The sequence below is a fragment of the Panulirus ornatus genome, chromosome 43 (genome assembly GCF_036320965.1).
Source record: "Panulirus ornatus isolate Po-2019 chromosome 43, ASM3632096v1, whole genome shotgun sequence".
Classification (NCBI taxonomy): Eukaryota; Metazoa; Arthropoda; class Malacostraca; order Decapoda; family Palinuridae; genus Panulirus; species Panulirus ornatus.
Genome location: NC_092266.1, coordinates 18,134,370 through 18,153,978, shown reverse-complemented (window position 1 = coordinate 18,153,978; position 19,609 = coordinate 18,134,370). Strand labels below are relative to the sequence as shown.

Sequence of the window (19,609 nt, the reverse complement as noted above, 5' to 3'; positions counted from 1 at the left end):
TTACTGGGGTGTTGTGTTATTACCCTGGTGCTGAGTTGTTACTGGAGTTACTGGCGTGTTGTGATGTTACCCTGGTGCTGAGTTGTTACTGGAGTTACTGGCGTGTTGTGATGTTACCCTGGTGCTGAGTTGTTACTGTGGTGATGTATGGTTACCCTATTGTTGTTTACCTGGTAGTGTGTTGCTATTTTTGTGCTGTTTTGCTAGTGTTGTGTTGTTACTGGGGTATGTTGTTATTGAGGTCTTGTGTTCGTGTTGCTTTACCATTTTCTTTGTGTTTTTCTGTAACTAGTTTCTTGCCCTACGTCTGTGTCTATCTGTGTGGTTACGCGAGTGTGTCTGTGACCACGTTTTTCTGTGGTGTTCGCGTGTCTTTTCTCTTTCCGGGTGTCTGAAAAATCCCGGAACGCGTTTGGTTTGCCTGACAATCACCGTCTCTGTCAACCATCATTTGTGAGGATGAATAAATCAAGGGTGTGAGCTGGGTCAGTACTGCCACCTCGCACGGGGCCTGCCTCGCAAAACCCAGAACCAGGAACTCTCTCTCTCTCTCTCTCTCTCTCTCTCTCTCTCTCTCTCTCTCTCTCTCTCTCTCTCTCCCTTCCTATTATCTCGACCTACCTGACGACAGACGGTGGCGTCAGTGGTTCGCTAACAACCTTCTCCTGTTTCCCCCGAGAATTTCTAAAGAATTTGCGGGGGTTACGTTAAGGTCAGGTGGAGGGAGGGGGCAAGAGGGGTGTGGCTGGGGGAGTTAGAGTTTCTTGTTAGTGAGGGAAGAATGTGGGATTTGTGATGCACGAGTGGACATTTACACAGGTTACACAGGAGGAAGCTACAGTCACTGATGGTCACCTATCAAGGTTTATATAGTTCATTACAATCATAATCAGCATCACCAGTACGGTTAAATAGGGCCATCCACCCTCCCAGCTCCAACATCTTTAGTCAAGCCGCCTCGCATCTTCACTATTACCAACCCGACACGCATCTTCACTATCACAATGTGTCAAGTGCCTTCATTATCAGTAACCCGTCACGCACCTTCACTTATCAGTAACGTGGCAGGTACTTCAGTATCAGTCACCCGCCACGTACCTTCACTACCAGCAACCCGCCACGTATCTCCGTTATCTCTAATCTGCCACATATCTTCGCTATAAGCCACTGTATCTCCACTCTCGCTGCTCAATTAACAGATAGCGTCTCCCGAGGACTTCTCCTCCCTCCCTGCCTTGCCTTCGTCACCTATGGTCAGGCCCTCCCTACACGTGCAACACATCTCTCCCTGTATGTCACCGACGTCCCTACCCCCCACCCATGTAACCATCCCCATACTACTTGCCCCTTGTGGTGTCACATTCCACACACAACTTGCCCTCGGCAGTGTCGCTATCCACAAACAACTTGCCCCTGGCACTGTCATAATCCACAAACAACTTGCCCCTGGTGGTGTTGTCACTATCCACAAATAGCGCGGCCTTAGTAGTATCACTATCCACAAAGTACTTGACATTAATAGTGTCACTATCAACAACTTGCCCCTCCTTGTGTCACTATCTACAAACAACTTGCCCCTCGCAGTGTCACTATCCACAACCAACTTGCCCCTCGTAGTGTCACTATCCACAACCAACTTGCCCCTCGTAGTGTCACTATCCACAACCAACTTGCCCCTCGTAGTGTCACTATCCACAACCAACTTGCCCCTCGTAGTGTCACTATCTACAACCAACTTGCCCCTCGTAGTGTCACTATCTACAACCAACTTGCCCCTCGTAGTGTCACTATCCACAACCAACTTGCCCCTCGTAGTGTCACTATCCACAACCAACTTGCCCCTCGTAGTGTCACTATCCACAACCAACTTGCCCCTCGTAGTGTCACTATCCACAACCAACTTGCCCCTCGTAGTGTCACTATCCACAACCAACTTGCCCCTCGTAGTGTCACTATCCACAACCAACTTGCCCCTCGTAGTGTCACTATCCACAACCAACTTGCCCCTCGTAGTGTCACTATCCACAACCAACTTGCCCCTCGTAGTGTCACTATCCACAACCAACTTGCCCCTCGTAGTGTCACTATCTACAACCAACTTGCCCCTCGTAGTGTCACTATCTACAACCAACTTGCCCCTCGTAGTGTCACTATCCACAACCAACTTGCCCCTCGTAGTGTCACTATCCACAACCAACTTGCCCCTCGTAGTGTCACTATCCACAACCAACTTGCCCCTCGTAGTGTCACTATCCACAACCAACTTGCCCCTCGTAGTGTCACTATCCACAACCAACTTGCCCCTCGTAGTGTCACTATCCACAACCAACTTGCCCCTCGCAGTGTCACTATCCACAACCAACTTGCCCCTCGTAGTGTCACTATCCACAACCAACTTGCCCCTCGTAGTGTCACTATCCACAACCAACTTGCCCCTCGTAGTCACTATCTACAACCAACTTGCCCCTCGCAGTGTCACTATCTACAACCAACTTGCCCCTCGCAGTGTCACTATCTACAACCAACTTGCCCCTCGTAGTGTCACTATCTACAACCAACTTGCCCCTCGTAGTGTCACTATCCACAACCAACTTGCCCCTCGTAGTGTCACTATCTACAACCAATTTGCCCCTCACAGTGTCACTATCTACAACCAACTTGCCCTTCGCAGCCTCACTATCCACAAACAATTTGTCCCTTGTAGTGTCACTATCAACAAACAAAATGCCTCTCGTGGTCTCTCTATCTACAAACAACTTGCCCCTGGTACTGTCACTATCTACAACTTGCCCCTGGTACTGTCACTATCTACAACTTGCCCCTGGTACTGTCACTATCTACAACTTGCCCCTGGTACTGTCACTATCTACAACTTGCCCCTGGTACTGTCACTATCTACAACTTGCCCCTGGTACTGTCACTATCTACAACTTGCCCCTAGTACTGTCACTATCTACAGCTTGCCCCTAGTACTGTCACTATCTACAACTTGCCCCTGGTACTGTCACTATCTACAACTTGCCCCTGGTACTGTCACTATCTACAACTTGCCCCTGGTACTGTCACTATCTACAACTTGCCCCTAGTACTGTCACTATCTACAACTTGCCCCTGGTACTGTCACTATCTACAACTTGCCCCTGGTACTGTCACTATCTACAACTTGCCCCTGGTACTGTCACTATCTACAACTTGCCCCTAGTACTGTCACTATCTACAACTTGCCCCTAGTACTGTCACTATCTACAACTTGCCCCTAGTACTGTCACTATCTACAACTTGCCCCTGGTACTGTCACTATCTACAACTTGCCCCTGGTACTGTCACTATCTACAACTTGCCCCTGGTACTGTCACTATCTACAACTTGCCCCTAGTACTGTCACTATCTACAACTTGCCCCTAGTACTGTCACTATCTACAACTTGCCCCTGGTACTGTCACTATCTACAACTTGCCCCTAGTACTGTCACTATCTACAACTTGCCCCTGGTACTGTCACTATCTACAACTTGCCCCTAGTACTGTCACTATCTACAACTTGCCCCTAGTACTGTCACTATCTACAACTTGCCCCTAGTACTGTCACTATCTACAACTTGCTCCTAGTACTGTCACTATCTACAACTTGCCCCTGGTACTGTCACTATCTACAACTTGCCCCTAGTACTGTCACTATCTACAACTTGCCCCTGGTACTGTCACTATCTACAACTTGCCCCTGGTACTGTCACTATCTACAACTTGCCCCTAGTACTGTCACTATCTACAACTTGCCCCTGGTACTGTCACTATCTACAACTTGCCCCTGGTACTGTCACTATCTACAACTTGCCCCTGGTACTGTCACTATCTACAACTTGCCCCTAGTACTGTCACTATCTACAACTTGCCCCTAGTACTGTCACTATCTACAACCTGCCCCTGGTACTGTCATTATCCCCACACAACTTGCCCTTGATGTCATTATCCCCATAAAACTTGCCCCTAGTGGTGTCACTACCCCCACACAACTTACCCCTGGTGATGTCACTATCTCCACACAACTTGCCCCTAGTATTGTCACTATCCCCACACAACTTGTCATGTGATTCACTATCCCCACACAACTTGCCCCTAGTATTGTCACTATCCCCACACAACTTGCCCCTAGTATTGTCACTATCCCCACACAACTTCACATGTGATTCACTATCCCCACACAACTTGCCCCTAGTATTGTCACTATCCCCACACAACTTGCCCCTAGTATTGTCACTATCCCCACACAACTTGCCCTTGGTGATGTCACTATCCACGAGAAGCGCGTGCCTGGAGGAACGTGATGGGGAGGGGCAGGCAGGCCCGGCTGCCCACCACAGACCACGTTGTGGAGGCTGGAGGCCGCATCATAACGCAAAGTTTTGTTCCTCATGTGAAGGCCGCGCGCGCTTTCCGCCCGAAAACAATGATATTGAAATCAATTCACTACATTAACGTCCATAACACTTCGTGCAGTTAGTGACAACGTCCATTGGTAAGAAAATGAAGTTGTCTTAGCACTGGACGAAAAGCTGGACGTATTATTTTCAAAATATGAAATTTGCGTCATTGTTTTACCACATACTTTTCTCAGACAAGACAGTCCCCGGGCGACGGTGATCTCCTCTGCCCGGGCGACGGAACATTTTCACTGATACTTCTACACCAAATTCTTAAACAATGCTTACCGTGGGGCGGCGTGGGCGGCCTGGAGGTGAGGGGGCGGCGAGGGGCTGCCGCTCTGCATCCCTGGCGTCAGTGCGGGCGTGGGGCAAAGGATCCTCCGTCACTGCGGGCGGCCATCACTACACTAGCTCCCCGCACGCCCACTGCCACTAGCACGCCAGCCCACTCATCTGCGTGGTGAGTGGTGGAGGGAGGCCGTGGGCGGCGTGGCGGGTGGGAGAGAGAGCACGGGGCAGCTCAGCATGCACACGCACACACACACACCACCTCGTGCTGGGGCAGGCAACACCACCACCACCGCCGTAGATCAATAGCGGCAGTAAGTGTGGCGTGGCCAACCACCGTGTGTCAACAGTCCTGACTCACACCCACACCCACACCTCTTGTTGACACTACCCACACACACTCGCCCACTGCCTACTCTCCACCCGGGGATCCTTCACACTCACCCAGCCCCCCCACTCCTGACGCCGCGTTACCTCCTCCAGCCACAGCGTGAGTCAAGGGTCATGTGTCAGTTGCAGCGTGTGAGCGTCAGCGGTAATGTGTTGCCTGGACCCTACTGGACACCCGTCAGGCGGTGTGCTAGTGTTGGTTGGGGCGACGACGCACGGCCGTCTGTCACACTACCACAAGGGCCGAGAGGGCGCGGGAGGCTCCTCCTGCTGGCGGTGTCAGCGAGCGGCAGGTGTGGACACGTCGGTGTTGTCGTGGTGTTGGTAGGTCGGGTCAGCTGTGGGGCTGGCCAGGTGTGGACGACGGAGGCCTCGGGACCCACACTGGCCACCCTCCGCCACTAGGCTCTCCCAGCCACCAGACTAATGCCTCGGTCCACACCCGACGTCACCCAGTACGCATGTCTCGCCTACCACCTTACACTTTACCCTAACACTCGTATCATAGGTAAGCTCCTCGCTCACACGCTACATACACGGGAAAGTAAATCTTAGCATAAACTAGTTGACAGTGCATGTATGTGAATCAATGGCAGCCAGAGCGTGCGCGCGGCCGTCGCCATGGCGACCGCGCACATCCAACGCGTCCCGCGTCGCCGACGTTTGCTGTTCAGGATCAAGCACCACGACCCGCGCCACACACATGCGACCCACAACGCGTTAACTTATCCTGCACATGCCCCCCCGCCCACCCCACCCCTGCCACAACGACAGGTACTCCCCGCTACTGCAGTGATCTAGCAGTGAGGGTTAGCGGCTATGGTGCCGGGGGCCACTACCGCTGGACGCCAGCCTAGGCAGGCACGCTCTCCCCTCACACTCACACACACACACACACGTGTTACCCTACCGCCTGCACCAGTGCATGACCGGCCCAGAGGCAGGGCGATGCATGACTGGCTCAGAGCAGGCCCACCGAGAGGGCGGGGAAAACGGGGCAAAATCCCCCGGGGACCCGGGCCATTGTGGGGCCCAGAAAAGAAGACCACAGTATAAGTAGCGAACAAATTTTATAGATTATCATTTTTTTTTTGCAGACTTTCCCTCACATGGGCCACCCAGCCTCCCTCTGATGGGCGAGCCTAGGGAGCCATAATATGCCAGCTAACCCTTCTCCAGGGCCCGCCTCAGGTCTCGTCAGCCCTGGCTCTGGGCCAGGGTGATGCACGAATGTGCCAGAGGCAGGGTGGCGCATGACAGGGCCAGAGGCTTGGCAGCGTATGACATGAAAGGGCCAGAGGAAGAGGGCAAGGTGAGGTGCATAAGAGTGCATGACGTGCCAGAGGCAGGGCGGTGCATGATTTAGGGCCAGACGCAGAAGTGCGAACATGAGTCATAGCCTCGCCTAGGATTATCTCAGTGGTGAGGTACTGCTTGGCAGGCACTGATGGCTCGGGCCAGAGCATGGCTAGGTCGGGACGATGCACGGGGTAAGGCAATCATGGTAGGGTCAGTGTTTGGTGTCAGGCACTGTACGGTTCCTGGCACTGAATGGTGTAGAACAGTGCATGGCAGTGAAGTTATAGGTGTTTTGCCTATATGTAGCAGTGTAAGTCATCCGACAAAGTATGGTATTTGGCAGACCAGTGAATGGTGTCTGACAGCATATGACGTCTGGAACCTGACAATGTACGGCTCCTCCCGGTATATGATCAGGTAGTGTAAGGTGTCTGGTAGTGTATGGTTGCTGGCAGTATCCCGTGTCTTGTAATGTATGGCGTCTAGAAGAGTATGGTGTGGGGTAGTGAGTGCTGTCTACCTGTGCATGAGGTGGGGCAACCTACCTCAACAGTGGGCAACACAAGGCAGCAGGTGTGAAGTAAAACAGTGTTGTAGAACTGAGACAACATGAGGCATAAAGCATGAGGCACGATGCAACACAAGGCGCAAGGGGTGAAGCAACACATAACAGCAGGAATAAAGCAAGACATGGCAGCAGGAAGCAGGCAAGAAGCAACAAGCAGTGTTGCGTCTCGAAACCAACACCACACACACGCTTCCTCAACACAGCCAACAATTCGATATTCAAATCTCAATCTGTTGGCTCACCTTGCTTGATTTTAACACAATAACTCAGCATCACTGGGAACAATATTCTTTATAGCAATATTTCCCAAAGTCGTCGCTCCACTAAACCTTGTTTCCTGACAGAAATATGACGTGGTGGATCACTCTCACGCCCAATTTTAAAATTCTCCCGGAGCTCACTGTAATGAACTTGGCAACCACGCCCACACAATTAACATTAACGGGGTGGCCGACCTGACTTGTATTTTCCTAGGCACCAGTGCACTAAGTCATGCAGTCAACTCGCCTTAGACCAGAAAAGCGCTGCTTCAGCACCTGAACGTACGTTGGTTACGTGACTTTCGGCTCATCTTCACCTGAGAAGCCTGTGGGATCCCTCCTTCAATAATGCCCTGGTTCCTACGCCTCCTACTCCTTCGGAAGGACTCATCTGGGACATCGCCAACACTTGTCACCTTAAGCAGCTACGGAATCCAGAGCCACGCCTTCTGCAGCACAAAGCATATACAGCAACCGATCGCTAGGACCACGGTAACGCCCCCTCCGTCTAGCAGCAGCTCCAGGCGACTCTCCCACAGAACACCTGCCTCGCCTCCTTCACCATCTTACCTTACCTCACTCAACTCGCTTCACTGTCCTACCTAATCTTGCGCCACCTGCAGCAGTTCACCCATTAGCTACACACGTGTGTGCGTACTGGTACAGCACTGTGTTATTAGCTGTGTTGCCGTAGCCCTCTCTCAGTACTCACCAGCACAGTGGAAGTTAGGATGCAACAACAACACACGCTGAACCAACCTCTCAATTTCGTCTGATCTCGAAAAAAAAAAGTAGCTAACATCCCAGATCTTTTCCCAGTAACAACATTCCGATATGCCATAAGTGTCCAATCTCAGCCTTGCCTCCTTAATCCCACCTGTGACCAATTAGGCGTCTGGAGAACCAATACCCACCCTGCCTGCTTACGCCATCCACCATTCAAAACATCTCAAACAGTCAACACCCCTCATGACCTGCCTCACACACTGGGGTCAACTCCACTATGACAGCCACACACTGGCATCCACTCTACCATGACAGCCACACACTAGCATCCACTCCACCATGACAGCCACACACTGGGGTCCACTCCACCATGACAGCCACACACTGGGGTCCACTCCACCATGACAGCCACACACTGGCATCCACTCCACCATGACAGCCACACACTGGGGTCCACTCCACCATGACAGCCACACACTGGGGTCCACTCCACCATGACAGCCACACACTGGGGTCCACTCCACCATGACAGCCACACACTGGCATCCACTCCACCATGACAGCCACACACTGGCATCCACACTGCTATGAGAGCCACACACGAGGCCACACACTGGCAGTCCACTCCACCATGACAGCCACACACTGGGGTCCACTCCACCATGACAGCCACACACTGGGGTCCACTCCACCATGACAGCCACACACTGGGGTCCACTCCACCATGACAGCCACACACTGGGGTCCACTCCACCATGACAGCCACACACTGGCATCCACACTGCTATGAGAGCCACACACGAGACTTCCTCGTGACAACCACCCCTTACAAGACCCCCGTCTTTTCCACCATATAACACCCCCCCCCCCCCACTTCTTATTCAAGTACCCATAAGATCCTCCCATTTCACCACTTTCTAAGCCACACCCACACACAACCCTGCAGCCAGCCTGGGGACGCCACACCAGCAACGTAATGTAGAGGCGGCCAACCATGCTAGGATCATCAACACGGAGTCAATATGGCCTTCCCCAGTACATAATAACGCCTTGCGCTGCCCTTAACGACTTGATAAAACTTTTTATGCCGCCAACTTTCCATAAAATCCATCAGCTGCGTAAATCTCAGGCAAACATCCTTATCAGAATTTCATGAGCACCGTGCTGACTGGGGGGGATCAGCCGGGGGAGGCACGGGTGGGGCGTGTGTGTGTGTGTGTGTGTGTGTGTGAGGGGGAGGCACGGCACGGGTGGGGAATGTGTGTGTATGAGGGGGATGCACGGGTGGGGAGTGTGTGTGTATGTGTGTGTGTGTGTGTGTGAGGGGGAGGCACGGGTGGGGAGAGTGTGTGTGTGTGTGTGTGTGTGTGTGTGTGTGAGGGGGAGGCACGGGTGGGGAGAGTGTGTGTGTGTGTGTGTGTGTGTGTGTGTGAGGGGTAGGCACGGGTGGGGAGAGTGTGTGTGTGTGTGTGTGTGAGGGGGAGGCACGGGTGGGGAGAGTGTGTGTGTGTGTGTGTGTGAGGGGGAGGCACGGGTGGGGAGAGTGTGTGTGTGTGTTTGAGGGGGAGGCACGGGTGGGGAGAGTGTGTGTGTGTGTTTGAGGGGGAGGCACGGGTGGGGAGAGTGTGTGTGTGTGTTTGAGGGGGAGGCACGGGTGGGGAGAGTGTGTGTCTGAGGCGAAGGCTCGGGTAGAGGGAGGCATGGGTGGGGAGAGTGTGTGTGTGAGTGAGAGGCAAGGGTGGGGAGAGTGTGTGTATGAGGGGGAGGCATGGGTAGAAGAGAGTTTGTGTGAGGGAGAGGCACGGGTGGGGATGACGTGGGCGTGTTCCCATCGCCATCCTACGAATTCCCATTCCATCTCGCCAGCCAAAATCGAGCTCCCGTCCTCTCTCCTCTCACTCCCACCCATGATCACAACGGTATGATCCCTGATCATAAGGGTAGGACTCGATCACATCGGTACGATCCTTGATCATAATGGTACGATCATTGATCACAACAGTAAAATCCTTGATCACAACGGTACGATCCTTGATCATAACTGTTGGACTCTTGATCACAACGGTACGATCCTTGATCATAACGGTACGATCCTTGATCATAGCGGTACGATCCTTCATCATAACGATTGGACTCTTGATCACAACGGTACGATCCTTGATCATAACGGTACGATCCTTGATCATAACGGTTGGACTCTTGATCACAACGGTACGATCCTTGATCATAACGGTACGATCCTTGATCATAACGGTTGGACTCTTGATCACAACGGTACGATCCTTGATCATAACAGTAAGATCCTTGATCACCACGGTACGACTCGATCACAACGGTACGATCCTTGATCACAACGGTACGACGTTTGGGTACAATGGTTTGACCTTTGACTTAACCAACTCTACATGTAAGGTCAAAGGTCGTGCAATCATGCTCGAGGGTCGTGTAATCGTACTCGAGGGTCGTGTCGTCATGTTCGAGGGTCGTGTCGTCGTGCACGAGGGTCGTGTCGTCATGCTCGAGGGTCGTGTTGCCGTGCTCAGGGGTCATGTCATGTGCAAGACGGAGCAAGAGAGTCGTGTCGTCGTGTCTAAGGGCCATGTTTTCGTGTGTTTGAGGGTCGTGTCGTCGTGTGTCTGAGGGTCGTGTCGTCGTGTGTCTGAGGTCGTATCGTCGTGTGTCTGAGGTCGTACCGTCGTGTGTCTGAGGGTCGTGTCGTCGTGTGTCCGAGGGTAGTGTCGTCGTGTGTCTGAGGGTCGTGTGTCTGAGGGTCGTGTCGTCGTGTGTCTGAGGGTCGTGTCGTCGTGTGTCTGAGGTCGTATCGTCGTGTGTCTGAGGTCGTACCGTCGTGTGTCTGAGGGTCGTGTCGTCGTGTGTCCGAGGGTCGTATCGTCGTGTGTGTGAGGGTCGTGTCGTCGTGTGTCTGAGGGTCGTGTCGTCGTGTGTCTGAGGGTCGTGTCGTCGTGTGTCCGAGGGTCGTGTCGTCGTGTGTCTGAGGGTCGTGTCGTCGTGCTCCGGGAGTTAAAAAATAAACCGCATTTCATATGAAGCCGATTTACAGAGTTCTCGCATTTCAAAAACCAAACCTATCTAACAGATGACGTCAAATATTCTTTGAATCTTTAACTGACTTAAAAAAAAAAAAACAATTGACAGTAAGCTTAATACCGAGAGTCAAAACTTCACACATGGATGCTGGAATTCCCACCAGCCACACACGACTTCCCTCCATGATATCTACCAATATCTACCAGCCATGATAAATCCCACCAATATTTCCGAATTCCGACATACTTCTCGAATCCATCTCCCCCCAACACACACACACACACACACACGAGACCTTCTCTCATCCCCCACATCAGCCTTCCTAACTCCAACGCTGATCTTTATTTCATATTCATTCTCGTCGTCATCACAGTATCCACGGGGGAAAAAAACTCTCTTATCTTCATCGCGACCTCAATTATTCCCGCCCATCTCTGACGATCCTCCCTCCATCTCACCGATGCCTCATGATCCCCCCCAGCCATGTTCTACAAGTTGCTGCCGATCGTCTCTCTCTCTCTCTCTCTCTCTCTCTCTCTCTCTCTCTCTCTCTCTCTCTCTCTCTCTCTCTCTCTCTCTCTCATCGTGACGTGATTATACTCGAAATGAAAAGCGAGAAAATCGGGTGTTCTCTCTCTCTCTCTCTCTCTCTCTCTCTCTCTCTCTCTCTCTCTCTCTCTCTCTCTCTCTCTCTCTCTCTCTCTCTCTCTCTCTCTCTCTCTCTCTCTCTCTCTCTCTCCTCCCCCCCGACAGGAGCGTCTGTCTGCTTTTCAGCAGGGTTTTATCATCCCCACGAGACGATCCTTTCACACAGCACATCTTAGGATGATAAAGAGCAGTTCTCCCTCGATTTTTCCAAAGGGGCATATACACTTTTTAAGCCTGAGAGAGAGAGAGAGAGAGAGAGAGAGAGAGAGAGAGAGAGAGAGAGAGAGAGAGAGAGAGAGAGAGAGAGAGAGAGTGCGCGCACATATGTGTCCGGACGGACGCACTGATACAACGACGTCTGAACGTGTGTGTTTTGAACGTCAAAATGTCAACACATCCTGCTGAACCCTACATCAGCTGCAGGCAGGTCCCTTATCCTTCTCCTTGTTCTTTGTCTTACGTGGTAAAAGGCTCTGGTCACCCGTTGCGACCTCCCACAACCCATGGGTCACAGTGTACATGGTGCGTACACTGGGTCACAGTCAGGTTATACAGTGTACATGATGCGTACACTGGGTCACAGTCAGGTTATACAGTGTACATGGCGCGTCCACTCTGTACTGGACGCCTCCGTCTTGTTATCACGGGGGGATGGATGTGTGGGGGGCGAGCGGCCAGGGATTACAAGCCAGACGGATACCGAGGCTGTGGATTAAATCTCTCGAACAAACACGGGAAGATTAGCTGATGATTGGACAGTGTCCTCAGATGGGGAGCCTGTCGTACCGTGTGTGTGTGTGTGTGTGTGTGTGTGTGTGTGTGTGTGTGTGTGTGTCGCCCGGGGGTAAATATTGTCCCGGAAGTATAGTGTTCTCTGGGGGAAGAAGAGACCTACTTTCCCCTTGCAGGGCGCATGACACACACACACTCTCCCCTGCGGGAGCTGCAAAAGACACCCTCCCTCTCCCTTACAAGGGTCGAAACACTCATTCCCCTGCAGGGGAGGCAAAACTCACTCTCCCACAGGTGCCCCCAGGACTCATGCCCCAGCCGGAGACGCACGACCTGCTGTCCTACAGAAGCCGTAAAGACAGACACTCCCGGGTGGAGAGACTCACCTCCCAGCAACACTTCAAACACCCGATGGAGGTCCACTGTGCTGCGGGAGGGGACCTGCTCTTCACCCCCACACCAACACCACCAGCTGACATGGGGGAGGGGAAGCAGTGCTCGCAACATTAAGAAATGTCGCAGTAACCCCTTGAGGAGACGACAGATTAATCTCCTGAGTATGACAACCTAACCTTTTGAGTCAAATGGCTTAACCCCTTTACTGCAACGGCTTAACTTCCTTAAAAAACAGTGATTTAAACTTGTTATGTACGATGATTTTCATCCCTTGAGTACGACAGCTTGGTCCCTTCAATCCGACGGCTCAGCACTCTCAACACGACGGATCAGGCCTTTGAACACGACGGCTCAGCACTCTCAATACGACGGATCAGGGCTTTGAGCACGACTAACCAACCCACTCAATACGACGGATCAGGGCTTTGAGCACGACGGATCAACCCTCTCAATACGACGGATCAGGGCTTTGAGCACGACGGATCAACCCTCTCAATACGACGGATCAGGGCTTTGAGCACGACGGATCAACCCTCTCAATACGACGGATCAGGGCTTTGAGCTCGACTAACCAACCCACTCAATACGACGGATCAGGGCTTTGAGCACGACGGATCAACCCTCTCAATACGACGGATAAGGGCTTTGAGCACGACGGATCAATTCCTACAGGGCTTGAAGCACGACGGATCAACCCTTTGAGTACGAGAGATCAGCCCGTGGAACAGAGAGACCTAACCCTTTGAGTACGACCTCGAGTGCAGCTTAACACCTCAGAGAACGACGACTTCATAACCCTTGAGCAACATGATAATCATAATCAATATCAAAGTTGATGAAGTTAATCATACTCCACATATAAAGTCCTCGTGCCTAAGGGGATTAATCGGTTAATCCTGGAGAGGTTAACCCCTGGCGCCTCCCCAGGGGTGGGGCAGGCATCACCCTCCCCTCCAAGGTCAGTTCCCCATCCCCTGGTGCATCTGACGCCCTCATCCACAGCAGGTTTTGAATGAACCATAAACCGGGCCAAAGAAACAGACATAAAAGGCGATAACGGGAGGCACTGAGAGCTTTGGAAGAGCCTGAAAAGTTACCTTTTAACATGGTCAGGGTGGCGGTATACCCTGGGATATACTTCACACACACACACACACACACACACACACACACACACACACACAAGCATCTAACCATACAGTCAACTGGCGTACATCAAGACTCCTCACCTGAACCATCGTTGAGTGACTCTCTTTTCCAAGCGGGAGAGACCGGCCTGTATGTAATGAGGTAAGGAGGAGGAACCCCGCCCTTCACTGTTTACCTTATGGGTACCGATCACTATCGGTTACTACCCTTGGCCCTCACTACACTCCCCTTCCCTCCAGCACCTGTATCCTAACTACACCTAGTTCCACACCTCTACAACCCCAACTCTTACAACCCTAACTCCACACCACTACAACCCAAACCTACACAACTTCAGGCCATTTGATCCATGTAATCACCGTAGTAGATATATCTTCACTCACCGTATGGCCCCCAGCTCCTGGCGTCACCCCCGCTCACCACCTGACGGCGCTGTCGTAGCAGTGACCTTTCTTGGGGCGGTGGTCCTGCTTCTGGTGACCGTACAAGAAGAGGCTACAGTCGTCAGCATGGAGGAACAGACCTCTGCTTCCTCCACGACCGTCTCTCCATCCACTTCATGCTTCATTACCACCTGTTCCCAGGCCACTCGGGCAAGGCTCTGGCCTACCGCTATCGAAAAGAACTCCCTCCTTCCCTCCCTCCCACTCTCATTCACCAGCCATTTCACTCCGAATTCACTGCAGATCTTTTATTCATGGAGCGAGGCAGGCGTCCCTTCACCCACCGAGCTCTGATAACCTCTCTTTTCTTCCAATGACGGGTCAGTGCTAGTGTTGTTTCTCCTACTGACAAAGATGCTCATTTTTGGATCCCTTTTCCCCTGTACTCCGCTTCTGGACGACAAGGACAGTCGCTCATCCCCTGACGCACCTGTGTTGAATCCCTCCTTCCCTCTTGTCGTGGAATCCAAAAAGCGCTTGTCTCTCTCTGGACGCGAGACCGTCATACAGACTGGAGGTCCACACTCCCCGTCCTCTGGAGAAGCCTGCCCCCCAACAGCCACCTGAGCTCACACTTTTCTTTCGCCTTGCCCGAGATCCATTTTTTCCCCCATCTTGAGGACAGACACAAGCTTGGTATAGGCTGTCCTCATCACACCTGTACTGCTGTGTTCTCCCGACGACAATAATTGGCCACCCTTTTTAAAAGGGGCAAGGTTTCCAGCTCCTCAAAAACTTGAACTCACTCTTCTCCTTACATTGGCTTATACATGTTTTGCCCTTTTTTCATTTCCCATGCAAGGCCTGGCCTCGTTGTGGACTATCCTTGAATGCAACCTCTGACATTACACGACCAACCAACACAATATTAAAACAACTGCTCTGACCTACAGATTACAGGTTCACTGTAACATGATCCTATGGTATACGTTACATACTCATAACCCTGTACCCAACGCCACAACACGCAATATCTAACATCTTTATTTCTGTTCCTCTAAATTCCTCTCTGTAGCCACACATTCCAATATAAACTACATAAAGCTATGAGGCAGAGAGAGCAGTAAGAGGCAAGAGACAACAGACATGTTGCTGCATACGTCTCCTTGGTGGTGACATGCACAGGAAACGTGCCACCACACCAGCACCCGAGCAATGACGTCTGGTGTGGCACCTGACCCTCCCCCACCCCACATAACACGACCTCCCATCTGACACCAGGGAAGTCTGGCCTTCCCCTCCACCCCGCCCTCCCACTTGACATCGGGGCAAAGTTTCCCGTGAAAGATATGTATGTTCCAACCCTGACCTCTCATGCTTTCTCTGGCAATATACCGTGGACCTTGTCTCGTGTCCAGCCATGTTATCTTCCCATGTATGTGTGTCTGTTCATAAGTCACATGCCTACGCAGAAAACCTTCAGACACTTCTCTAGGCTGTCTTAACCAGAGCCAAACAAAAGATGTGTACATATATACACAGAACACAAAATACCTTACGTGGCTACCCAGGATATACACAGCACACAATATGCACCACTTAAGCTATGCAGGACCTACACAGCACACGCCATCTGGCTAATGAAGACAGCAGGCGAGAGACTGTCAGTCCCAGACATGATAACTTTCTGGGGATAATCCCGCCACCGTGGGGAGGGAGGGAGCAGTAGTGGCTGGCTGACCTGACCCGTCTGCCTCCCCTCCCCGCACCTTCCCGTCATAACCTGTGACATTCCCTTACAGACACCCGGCCCACATAACCCTACACCACCCGACATAAACAAACCAATTAATACAAGCAACAGACATCCATTACCAACGCCAGAAGGGGAAAAAATATTATTAAGAGATCACAGACGCGGCAGGACACACAGCTAGCTTTGTGCAACACGAATCATCCTTGTGTCCAAGACTTGATTCTGCTGCCCACCCGTTGGACACAGGCCAGGACACTACATCAAACAGTGTCCGAAAACCACGATTTCAGACCTCAAGACCTACAGTATCGAGAACTTTTAAGACCACTTAACGGGTAAACATATCCTGAAAGACATGCTGGACACTTTCCAAAATCTGCCCAGCCCGGAGCTGTGTAAGTAAACATCCGACATAGTAATGCCCAGCGCCGCCAGTAGTGCACTCTACGCCTGCAGGTCCCAGATGTGATGATGTGTGTGGGACCTTTTGTATTACAATTAGTATGGGCAACTGTACCCAACACTATCTCAACACTGTAATCTGTTCCAGTCAAGCAATGATATTCAGTATAAACGTAATTACTCTGCGTATACTATACTGCACCTGCTAAAATGATGTAACTCTTACACTGTATTATATATACCTGAAAATGTTTTTTTCTCTACCCATTATGACATTCATACAAGTACCTAAACGAGTCCTGATGTATATATATATATATATATATATATATATATATATATATATATATATATATATATATATATATATATGCCTTATGCTAATTTGCTCTGCATTACACATATACCATCCCTCGCTTTGTGACAGAACAAGGACCATTTTACTGTCCCCAACTCTTATCGCTCTTGAGGCTGGTAGAAATCACTACAGCAGACAGTTTAATTATCTCTGGTTCTTTATCTTCACTACTTGCCCTCAACACCCTGAGATGAGAATACAACATGTTGGTCTCTGAGGCCAGACACAAAAACTCAAGACACCATTGCTCAAGGGATTTTGATCAAATTGTTATGGATTCCCTCTCATATAGGCCTCCGTGAGCATGACAAAACTGATGCTTCAGCCAAACTTGCGCTTAGTAAAGTGATGTTGAAAACAACGTTAAGTTGTCAGTAAGAAGCCTCAAAACTGTCATAAGAAAGTAAGTGATCTCTCTGAAGCACGAAGACGAGTATGTATTAGGAGAAAGTAATAAGATCAGCAGATTACATGGTGTTACTGCTATAGGATATTGGTACTGGTGGCGCTTTGGCTTATCTGATGATGTTAATCATGTGAATTGTAAAGTTTGTGGTCAAAGATTTGGACACAAACGAGAACAGTATGCCTTTGAAAGTGAAAAAATAGGGCCTTTTGGGGATACATCTAAACAAACCCTGCAAGAAATGTCTCAACATCTTATTGTTAATAAGATATATCAGTTCTTAAGTTTGTATCCACTTTTTGCATCTTAGTCGGTAAAACTTACCACATGAAACCATATCACGTATGCAATGAAACACATACCATGGACTGTATCATCTCATGTAATATCAACCCACTGGAGTCTGACTAACACCCTTTCCGACCTCTGTATTCTTTTTGCTCTACCGCTCACAGGATGAGCATGGGGTGCACAATACACCTGCCGGGATTACCGGCACAAATCAATCAATCGGTGCCTGAGCCCACTCTGTCTACTTGCTTCCACCTACCCTTAGCCATGTACCCATGCTACCATTGAAGCGCTTTCCTGTACATATTTAAACAAATCACAATTATATCGATAAAATCAGACACATTACCATATATATATATATATATATATATATATATATATATATATATATATATATATATGAACTCTCTCAAGTGCCAGACCGACTTTGCAGAATGAGGGCAGCGGCAGCAGGAGGGAGCCAACAACACAGGCTCTCCTTTAACCACCTGCAGCGTGTGGTCTGCTGGCAAATAAAACCTGCAACGGCCGGACTGAGCACAAAGGTCGCTGGAGGTGAACCTGCCGCTCACTATCATGGTTATGGCGGTGCTAACCTTACGACACACTGATCGGCCGTCATGCACACACCCCAGGCCACGCCGTAATCCAGCCTGCATTACGTACACCTTCACCTAACAAATGAGGGCAAATTATACCCTCGATATGAACTGCCATGGCCATAACTTCATTAAGAATTCTATACACACACACAAATATATATATATATATATATATATATATATATATATATATATATATATATATGTATATATATATATATATATATATATATATATATATATATATATGTGTGTGTGTGTGTGTGTGTGTGTGTGTGTGTGTGTGTGTGTATATGTGTGTGTGTGTGTGTGTGTGTGTGTGTGTGTTTTCTTCCTTACATATTCATGAATATAGCAAACCAAGCCTCAGAAGAAAAAAAAATCCTCGCTTGGCTCCTCCCTCTTATGCTCTAGAAAGCAATGCAAGTGGAGAGGATTCTCAACCCTCCCGCTCCCGTCCCTCTTAGTTGCCTTCTGTCACGCAAGGAACTACGTGGGCAGTAGTCTTTCTCCCTATATATATATATATATATATATATATATATATCTGGGGATAGGGGAGAAAGAATACTTCCCACGTTTCCCTGCGTGTCGTAAAATAGGCGACTAAAAGGGGAGGAAGCGGGGGGGGGGGGGGGGGGGCTGGAAATCCTCCCCTCCCATTTTACTTTTTCCAAAAGAAGGAACAGAGAAGGGGACTAAGTGAGGCTGTTCCCTCTGAGGCTCAGTCCTCTGTTCTTAACGCTACCTCGCTAACGCGGGAAAAGGCGAATATGTATGAAAAAAAAAGAAAAAAAAAAAAAAAATATATATATATATATATATATATATATATATATATATATATATATATATATATATATATATATAATGATCGATACGGATACCTCCGAGGTGTAGAGGTTAGCGTTGCTGACCCTAACGCACTCACAGGCCATCATTACGGGTCGAGCGCATAGGTTCCAATCCTGAATGAGGCAATCTGTCCACAATCAACCAGCTGTTTGTCCTCCCCTAGAAGTTAGCCAATAAACTGGATACCTGTCTCAGGCCTTGATTAAGACATTCAGTTGTACGTGCCGTCTCAGCCGACATAAAATGACCTTCAATTTCTCAAACTCACGTCATCACAGTTTTACTGAGAACTGAAAAGGAACAGGTTGTAGGGCAGTGCCAACCCCATCCCCCTTCAACCCTGGCAAGAACAGGTAGTGGGCACTGTGTTATATCTCCTCCCAAAAAGAACAGGTAGTCGGGCAGTATCAGTTGCATCCCTTAATAATAATAACAATAATAATAATAATAATAATAATAATAATAATAATAATAAATGGTTTAATAAACTGCATCCACAGGATGAAAATGGAGAGTAAATGTACACGCAATAGAGAGTGCGGGGCTCATGCAGGGGATGTGAGGGTGGCGGCTGAACCATTATCCTTCACATATGCTATTGTTTATATTTGATTCCCCCCCACCCC

General features: G+C 50.0%; 1 protein-coding gene across 6 annotated transcripts in view; it reads right to left on the bottom strand.

Annotated features, from left to right (window-relative positions):
* Positions 1–19,609, bottom strand: part of LOC139762354 (calcium/calmodulin-dependent protein kinase kinase 1-like) — a 238,194-nt gene that overhangs the window by 141,391 nt on the left and 77,194 nt on the right. The window contains exon 1 of one of the 6 annotated variants that reach the window (XM_071687109.1): positions 4,709–5,740. The exons of the other annotated variants lie outside the window; for them this stretch is intronic. Coding sequence (XP_071543210.1) covers positions 4,709–4,767 — 59 coding nt within the window. The 5' untranslated portion in view covers positions 4,768–5,740. Of the gene's footprint in view, positions 1–4,708; positions 5,741–19,609 lie in introns of those variants that run through there. 6 annotated transcript variants of the gene reach the window in all.